This window comes from Solanum lycopersicum, chromosome 12 (genome assembly GCF_036512215.1).
Source record: "Solanum lycopersicum chromosome 12, SLM_r2.1".
Taxonomy (NCBI): Eukaryota; Viridiplantae; Streptophyta; class Magnoliopsida; order Solanales; family Solanaceae; genus Solanum; species Solanum lycopersicum.
Window position 1 is genome coordinate 37866504 of NC_090811.1, and position 9810 is coordinate 37876313.

The window sequence follows — 9810 nt, forward strand, 5'->3', positions numbered from 1 at the left end:
TATTAATTAGAGCCAAACTAAATATGAAATAATTATTCATAATTAATTTTATATAAAAAGTAGATATTTTTATAATCCTAATGAATAAAAATAAATATTAAAAATTAAATTAAAATAATAGTAAATAAAATAGATTTTACACAATAAGTCATGAAATAAAACAAAGTGAAGTAATAACAAAATAAGTTAATGATAATAACAAAAACTTAAGATAATTTAAAAACTATTTAAATTTTTTATCATCATTCTTAATAGATTTTTATTAATTTAAAATTTTATTTTTAACATTAATCATTATTTTTATTAATCATTATTTTTACATTTTTACTCTTCACACTTCATTTCCATTTTGATGGTAACTAAAGCGAATTTTTTTTTTTTTTTTGTAATCTTTGGTGGGTCAATAAGCCCCTTTTCCATTGTAAAAGAGGTATGTACGAAAATCACTTGAGATATAGGGCTGAGATTAATCGTGGGCAAGCCATCCTATAGATTCTTGCCCCCCACCCCCAACCTTAAATTCTCTCCCGTTGCTCCCCAGGAAAACTTCCCTGCTCTTCCTCCTTTCTCTCAATTCTTCAGATCCGAGTCGATTGTTATTTTTTTCCTGAATTTTCCGATTCAATTTATATATAAAAAAAATATATTAAATTTTGTGATGTGAAACTTGAAATTATTTGTGTTTTTGATTGTGATTGTGAGAGTAACGGTGATGGAAGAATGTAATAGAGTTGAAGATGCAGAGGAGGGTGAGATCTCAGATTCGGCTTCAGTTGAAGAAATCAGTGAGGATGCGTTCAATAGACAAGACCCACCTACTACTAGTACTACTTCCAAGATTAAGATTGCGAGTAATGAAAATCAAAATCAGAATTCGACGACTGCGACTAGGGTTTGGACGATGAGAGATGTATATAAATATCCAATTTCTAGGGATTATGCTAGAGGTTTATATAACCTGGCCTGGGCTCAGGCTGTGCAGAATAAGCCTTTAGACGAACTATTCGTGATGACTAGTGACAATTCCAACCAGTGTGCTAATGGTGAATCCAAGGTAATCATTGATGTGGATGTGGATGACGATGCTAAAGAGGAAGGAGAGTTGGAAGAAGGCGAGATCGACTTGGATTCCGCTGACCTAGTTGTAAATTTTGGAAAGGAGGCCAATTTCATTAGGGAACAACTTCAGAGCGTTACTCTAGACGAAACCCACAAGTAAACTTTGTTAAAACTCTAATTCATTCTAATTCTAGTTCTAGTCTACTAAATAACCTAACCTAATTATGCTATGCTATGCTTTGTTTCACTAGATCCTTTTCTATGGTTTGTTCCAAATTGCAAACTTCATTACTGGCATTGGGGGAACTAGCTCTTTCTCAAGACAAGAATGACATTCTTATTCAACTCTTTATGACTGCACTCCGAACCATTAATTCTGTAAGATATATATATATATATATATATATATATATATATATATATATATATATATATATATATATATATATATATTCATTCTCTAGTCTCCTAGTACTTTCAGCCTCATCAAATAATGCTCAAATCCTTTTCTTTCCAGGTTTTCTACTCCATGAACGACCATCAGAAGCAACAAAACACAGATATTCTATCTAGGTTTTTCTTCTTCCTTTTACATTTCTCACTCCTATTGCATCTCTACACATTCTAATCTAACTCCCTTGCAGGTTGCTTTTTAATGCAAAGACACAATTACCTGCTCTTTTGTCTTCTGAGCAGTTAAAAGAGCTGGATGCTCTGATTCTCTCTATTAACCACTCACTTGTTTCCTCAAATACTCAAGACAATGACACCGTCAATGGGATCAATGTTGTGCAACTGTTAGATATGAAGGATTCTCATAAATCCTCTGAAAATGCAAATCAGGATTTTACTTCGGTAAACAAGTATGATTTAGGTGATGTATCTATCAAATCTTCAGGCCTGAAGGAGCAGAGTGTGTCATCTGAATCTGTAAAACCAGGATTAGACAATTCTAAAGCTAAAGGCTTATCCTTTCCTTTGCTAGACCTTCATAAGGACCATGATGAAGATACTCTTCCGTCGCCTACACGACAGATTGGACCACAGTTCCCTGCTACACAGACTCATGGAATGGTGAAACTCGACTTGCCTATTTTCCCGGCTTCTCTTGACAAAGGAAATTCTTTATTACATCCTTATGAAACTGATGCCCTTAAAGCTGTTTCCTCTTATCAACAAAAATTTGGTCGAAGTTCCCTTTTTGTTAGTGAAAACCTTCCAAGTCCAACTCCCTCTGAAGAGGATGATAGTGGCAAAGGGGACACTGGTGGGGAGGTCACCAGTTTTGATGTTGTACATAATGCCAGCCATCTGAATGAATCTAGCATGGGACAACCAATATTGTCTTCTGTTCCCCAGACCAATATTCTTGATGGACAAGGACTGGGAACTACTCGAACTGCAGATCCTCTGAGTTTTCTGCCAAATCCTTCTTTGCGATCTTCTACAGCAAAAAGTAGAGATCCCAGACTCAGACTAGCAACCAGCGACACAGTTGCTCAGAACACGATCTTGCCTATCCCAGATATTGATTTGAAATTGGAGGCCTCTCTAGAGATGATTGTTTCAAAAAAGCAGAAGACAGTAGACCTATCAGCTTTTGATGCTCCATTGCCGAAAAGACAAAGAAGTGAACAGACTGATTCAATCATTGTGAGCGATGTACGTCCTTCGATTGGAAATGGTGGTTGGTTAGAGGATAGAGGGACTGCTGAGTTGCCAATTACGAGTAGTAACTGTGCTACATATAATAGTGACAATGATATTAGGAAATTGGAGCAAGTAACAGCTACTATCGCTACTATACCTAGTGTCATAGTTAATGCTGCTGAGAACTTTCCAGTGACAGGCATTAGCACGTCAACAACTCTGCATTCTTTGTTAAAAGATATAGCTATAAATCCATCAATATGGATGAATATAATCAAGACAGAACAGCAGAAATCTGCTGATGCTTCTAGAACTAATACAGCACAAGCTTCAAGTTCTAAATCTATTCTTGGAGCAGTTCCATCAACAGTTGCAGTAGCTCCCAGATCTTCTGCTATTGGCCAGAGATCAGTAGGAATACTTCAGACTCCTACACACACAGCATCAGCGGCAAGTTCCATTTACAATCTTTTGATGAATGACTTCATTTACAGTGTGATCTTTACTGCTTCTATTGCACAGTTCCCCTTTTATTTCTTCCTGACATTTTCAAGGGTTAGTCATTTTCTTGTGTTTGGGGTGGAATAAGGTGCAGAGCGTTTCCTTATGTGTTCTATTGGAATTTATTTGATCTTCGTTTTCCATTGTTGTGTTTTTTGTCTAAATGAGAAAACTAAACACTCTATTTGATACTTTATGTGACTTTATTATCCTTTAGAATATCTGATGTTGTCAAGATTTGCAGGATGAAGTGGCTATAGTCCGCATGAAACCTCGTGACCCTCGGCGTGTTCTTCATAGTACTGCAGTTCTAAAGGGTGGTAGCGTTGGATTAGATCAATGTAAAACTGGTGTAGCAGGCACACACGCAACGATAAGCAATCTTTCTTTCCAAAGTCAAGAGGACCAGTTGGATAGGAAGTCAGCTGTGACTCTTTCAACTACACCACCGGACATTGCTTGCCAATTCACCAAAAATTTGAAAAATATCGCTGACATGATCTCCGTTTCACCATCCACATCACCGTCTGTTGCTTCTCAAACTCAGACACTATGCATACAAGCTTATCAGAGTAGATCGGAAGTTAAGGGAGCAGTTTCTGAGCCAAGTGAATGGGTGAATGATGCTGGCTTAGCTTCTGAAAAAGGTTCTCCTGGTTCATTGCAACCACAGATCTCTTGGGGAGATGTTGAGCATCTATTTGAGGGGTACAGCGACCAACAGCGAGCTGATATCCAGAGAGAAAGAACTAGGAGGCTTGAGGAACAGAAAAAAATGTTTTCTGTTCGGAAGCTCTGTCTCGTCTTGGACTTGGACCATACTCTTCTGAATTCAGCAAAGGCATGAATCTTTTTGAACTTGTAGAGTCTGAGCTTATTTTCTTTGTCAGATGATTTTTATGATTTTTTTCTTCTTTTTCAGTTTGTTGAAATCGACCCAGTTCATGAAGAGATATTGAGGAAGAAAGAGGAACAAGACCGTGAAAAGCCGTATAGGCACCTATTCCGCTTTCCACACATGGGAATGTGGACCAAGTTACGGCCTGGGATCTGGAATTTCTTGGAAAAGGTAACTGTTTTTCTAATATATTTATTTGTGTATACAGCTAGAGTTGAATATTGAGTCTCCAATATTTATTTTTTGGTAATATTGTGCTTCTTAGGCGAGCAATCTTTTTGAGCTGCATCTCTATACCATGGGTAACAAGCTATATGCCACGGAGATGGCCAAATTGCTAGATCCAAAAGGTGATCTGTTTGCTGGACGAGTGATCTCCAGGGGTGACGATGGAGATCCATTTGATGGGGATGAAAGGGTTCCCAAGAGTAAGGACTTGGAGGGGGTTTTGGGCATGGAGTCGGCTGTTGTTATTATAGATGATTCTGTGAGAGTCTGGCCACATAACAAGCTAAATTTGATTGTTGTAGAGAGGTAATTAGTTGCATGTTTGATATCATTCATGATTTATTTCTCATGTATATATATATATATGCATATTGGTGACATAATATTGTGCTGGTCAAATATTTATGATTAATCATTTTGTATCTTTAGGTATATTTACTTTCCTTGCAGTAGACGGCAATTTGGTCTTCCTGGTCCTTCTCTTCTTGAGATTGATCATGATGAAAGACCTGAAGATGGCACATTGGCCTCTTGTTTGGGGGTGAGCTAATGTTTGATCTTTTATAAGAATATCTATGAGATTAATATTCTTACTATTAATATTCTCTGTCATTTCATACAATTAGGTTATTCAAAGAATACATCAGAATTTTTTCACACATCGGTCCATAGATGAAGCTGATGTTAGGAACATCTTAGCGACAGAACAAAAAAAGATTCTGGCAGGTTGCCGTATTGTCTTCAGCAGAGTGTTTCCTGTTGGTGAAGCCAGTCCCCATTTGCATCCTCTGTGGCAGACTGCTGAACAGTTTGGTGCTGTCTGCACTAGTCAAATTGATGATCAGGTTACCCATGTGGTTGCAAATTCTCTTGGGACGGATAAGGTGTGTTATTTCCCCCCAAAACCATCACTCTACATTGCTCAAATCCCATACCCATTTGCACAAAAATATAGGGAAAAGAAAAAAGTTAGAAAAAAACTAGTTGCCGGTCTTGGTGAAATGAGAATGAAATGTTTTAAGTAAATGTAGGGAGTTACTTACTAGTGGAGAAGTCTACCATACGTTGCACTGCATGATTGAGTATGTAATAACTCTCTTAGGGTGTGTTTGCTATTAGAGGAAAATTCATTTTTTTGTTTTTCATGTTTGTTGGTCAAAATTTTTATAGAGCATTTTCGGTAAGAAAGCTGCATATATAACATTTCATCCCTCCCCATCCATACCATCCCCACCTATTACCTTTCATCTCCACCTCCATATTGTCTTTCTAGATTGTATATAAATGCTTTTTGGGCGAAAATGAGAAACACCAAAAGATAAGAAAGATCACTTATTTTTCAAGAGAGCATTTTCCGTGGAAAACAAACACAGCATTAGTCAGATTCTTTATCGCCCTCCTTTGTTATCATGTTGATAAAAATTTCTGATCCATCATCTGGAAAACTGTGTATGTGGGTATTTAGAGGTTTAATTACTAGCTTGTCTTAACAGGTTAATTGGGCACTTTCCACCGGACGATCTGTTGTCCATCCTGGCTGGTATGATCTCTTTAATATTGAATTGCAGTGGTATCACTAACTAGAGTTTACTTGTTTGTAATATTTCTTGATTTATTCCGCAAAAAAATAAAATTGCAGGGTGGAGGCATCAGCTTTACTTTATCGGAGGGCAAATGAGCATGATTTTGCTATTAAATCTTAAATTAACACAATCTCCGTGTCTTGGTTAAAAGAAAACTGAAAAAGGGGATGAAATGAAGAAACGGAAACAGTAGGTAAACAGGCAAGAGAGATTCGTTTTAGTAGGTTATGCCTAAGATTGATTTTGAAGGAATGCACCCAAATCCCTTGCTGGGTTTGAAAGTAATACGGGGTGAAGCTTGTTATTTATGAGAATTGAGTAGCGCGTTTTCTGTTTAAATGCATAGATAACAAAGGTGATGAAGAAAAAAGGAAAGACAGTTATGTAGTTGTCCCTTTGGAGACATGCGATAAACGTTGAACAAGACAATACTTGTTTTTATCCGGGTGGAACCGGGAGGTAGAATCCCGAATTAATGGTGGTGGCAAACAAGCGATTGTTGAATGAATACTCATCTTCAACTAACTAATAAACTAACTATGAATAACGACTTTAAATGGACTTTGATAAATCACATGTTCAAAGCTCTTAACTTCAAATCTGGATTGATAAATGGCATGTTCGAAGCTCTATGAGTTAAATATAGTTAAAAACCAATAATGATAATAATAATAATATAATTTGAAGGACGTTGAGATAGGAGTGTTTCCTCTTAATTTGATTTTTGCGACATGAATAAATAAGATATGATGCTTTTATTAAAGCATGGGTTGCTAGCAACATTTCAACATAAGAGGTGGGAGTTATGAGGCAGGTAGAAGAAATTAATTATACCAACATTCATTCATATTGTGCGTGTTTAGTATATAAAAATATTCCATAAGCTTTGAGATAACTTTCTCCTATATCAAGTGAAAGACCAGTAACTTTTGAAAATCAATCAACGCTTATTAAGTTTGGACCAGTTGATGTTGGTTTTTGGATCATGACAAAAAATTAACCCCTTCATTTCCTAAGATTGTTGTGTATAGGGAATGAATGTGAACTGAAGGTGGAAAAAATGTGCCTATTTTGTTGTGAATGGAAGAAAGAGATATTTGGCAACTATATGTGGAGTCAAGTCCTCAAGTTGTAAAATGAAAAGAATTTCAAGGTCGATTCGTTGGGATTTAGAAAATTTAAAAATCAACACAATTTTTGGGTTTGAGTAAATTTAATACTTATTCACATTGAAAAAAGGGAAACAAAGTTTAAGTTTTAATTTTCCTTATAAATAAAAAACAGAAGTTATACAGGATTAAAATCTGAAACGAGAATTCGGGTTTGGAGTAAAAATAGGCAAGTTTATAGGTATGCATATATTTCATCTAACTCTAACTAGAATATAAATGATTTTGCAATGTCAAATATCAAATTGATGCTATTTTGAGTATTAATCCTTTTGTCAAAATACGTATTTCATAATATAATAAAAATCTTCTACTTTTAGTTTTTATTACTAATTTCATTAAACTATACTAATTTCAAAATTATAAATCAATTATTTTTTTATAATATTAGTTAACAATATATGTTTGTTGATTAATATATTTTCAAATGCTTCCTCCGTCCATTTTGAATTGTCATGGTTTTCTTTTTAAAGTCAAACTATAATTACTTAGTCCAATATTATACTATCTATATTTCATCATATTGGTATGTACAAAAATTGCATTTTATAGTAAATTTCATATAGTTTTTGAATATCTAATAATGTAATTTAATTCAACTATTAAAATTAGTGAAATTGACTTTTGAAAAGCGTAATATGACAAATTAAAATGGACGGAGAGAGTATATCTTAAATATTTAAGTCAATATCATTTTAAAAATCTCTTATTTATCTAACATAATTTTTTGATTTTAGATAATTAACTTTTGTTATTCAAATTTAATATAACCCGATGATTTCAATTATCCAACCAAACATTACTATAACAAACAAATAGGTCAGTATAATTACTATGTTGTGTAATTACTAGGTTTAAATTACTACCTTAGTAATTGCATCAATTGCAATCAACTGATTGCTTTCCAAGCAAACCCTAGCAGGAAGCAAAATTTAAACCTTAACCATCTTAAAATATAAAGTACTCATTTTGTCTCATTTTATGTGATACCCCTTTTTTTTTTATCATGTCCTAAAAGAATATCATATTTTCGCGCATCCTAAAAGAATATCACATTTTCGCGCATTGTGCGGGAAATATTAAATAACGTAATTATGTTATACATTATGTTCGAATATGTATATTATACACTTGTCCATATGATTTTTTAAATGTAAATTAGTTTATCAATGAGTGAGATCTTCCGTTTATGAGTTATTATTGCATACTTGTGAGATCATTAGCAAAGTAAATTTGTCATTAATTCTTGACACATTTTGAATACAAAAATTATGAACAAAAATTAAACATGACACAAACTTAATCATAAAATTCTCAAGTTGCAAAGAGCATCAACGTAACTCTCCATGAATTACTTATATATAATTAATGGAAAAGGGCCTAAAATATCCTTTAAAGTATTGAAAAGTGTAAATTAGGTATATAGCATATTATGTAGTCATATTATCAAGTTATGACACCAGATTTTGATTTTCATTCAATAACATATAATATATCAACTTATAGCATTTCTTTAAATTAAAATATATTAAATATTTATTCAGTTAAATCAGGAAGAAAAAAAATAAAAATTATTAATAAAAATTGGATAACTACCGTGAATGTAGCACTTTTTAACTGATAACCAAATTTGCACTTTTTAAGGGAATTTTAATATATTAATTAAAGATATGCTCCTTAATTAGCGAAATCCGTTTTTAATGGTAATTTTTTTTGATTTTTTATCCTAAAAAAATTCTATTCTGTTATCTTTCTTTCCATAAACGTGTTTTATTTTTTTTTTCCAGAAATTTGACTATATTCATAAAACAATTAAAATTGAAGGTTGAAAAAGTTTAGATTTGATTTGATGGAGAAATTTGTTTCAATTTTAATTAAACATGGTGGCAAATGGAATTCATCAGGTTAGTTTTTTTTATATTTTAGTAATGTGTCGTTTTTTTTTCCTGTGTTATATTGCATATGTTAAATTGATATATTTTTTTTTGAAACATTAATTTAGTGTTTCTACTAATAAAAATTTCGTAATGTTAAATGTATTTTCATGTGTAATTAAAACGAAGAGTGATGGTAAATGTGATTACTGGTTAAAATTTAATATTTTAAAGTTTTTGATAAATTTAGCAAATTTTTTATTTTTGAAACATTAGAACATTATCTGACATTTTGTATTAACAATGTATACATTTTGTATTTTAATGTATATATATAAAGTATGAACAATATACACGAAAATCAATTGAGTATGAAATTGAATTAACTGTATATTATTTTTTATATTAAATTGGATAAATGACTATGAAATTGTATTTTAGATTGTATGTAGTAGTTAGTTGTGTAGTATGCAGTATGTATAAAAATTGTTTTAATTTTGTATTGATTTAAATTTTTGTTATTGTATATATACGTGTCTTGTATATAATTTTGTGTAATTTGTGTATTAATTTTGTAGTAAACAATGTATTAATTGTGTATTAAATTATAATAGTGTACAAACAGTGTGGTAATTGTGTATTAAATTATGTATAAAGTGTGTATTATTTTTTGTACAAACTGTATAAAATGTGTGGTAAACATTGTATGATTTGTGTATTAATTTTGTATAAAATGGTATTAAGTGTGTAATAAACAATGTATTAATTATTTAGTAAATTACAAAAGTGTATAAACAGTGTAGTAATTGAGTATTAAATTGTGTATGAAATGTGTATTATTTTTGTAT

At 32.6% G+C, this 9810-nt stretch overlaps 1 protein-coding gene across 1 annotated transcript; it reads left to right on the forward strand.

Moving 5' to 3' along the window:
* Nucleotides 1-432: 432 nt before the first annotated feature.
* On the forward strand, nt 433-6427 carry LOC101266201 (RNA polymerase II C-terminal domain phosphatase-like 3). Its single transcript, XM_004252612.5, has 11 exons — nt 433-1215; nt 1311-1437; nt 1577-1632; nt 1704-3159; nt 3455-4051; nt 4133-4279; nt 4374-4642; nt 4766-4877; nt 4963-5220; nt 5830-5876; nt 5976-6427. The coding sequence occupies exons 1-11, from the start codon at nt 713-715 to the stop codon at nt 6037-6039; spliced, it is 3636 nt and encodes a 1211-aa protein (XP_004252660.1). The 5' UTR covers nt 433-712; the 3' UTR covers nt 6040-6427.
* The last annotated feature ends 3383 nt before the right edge of the window (nt 6428-9810 follow it).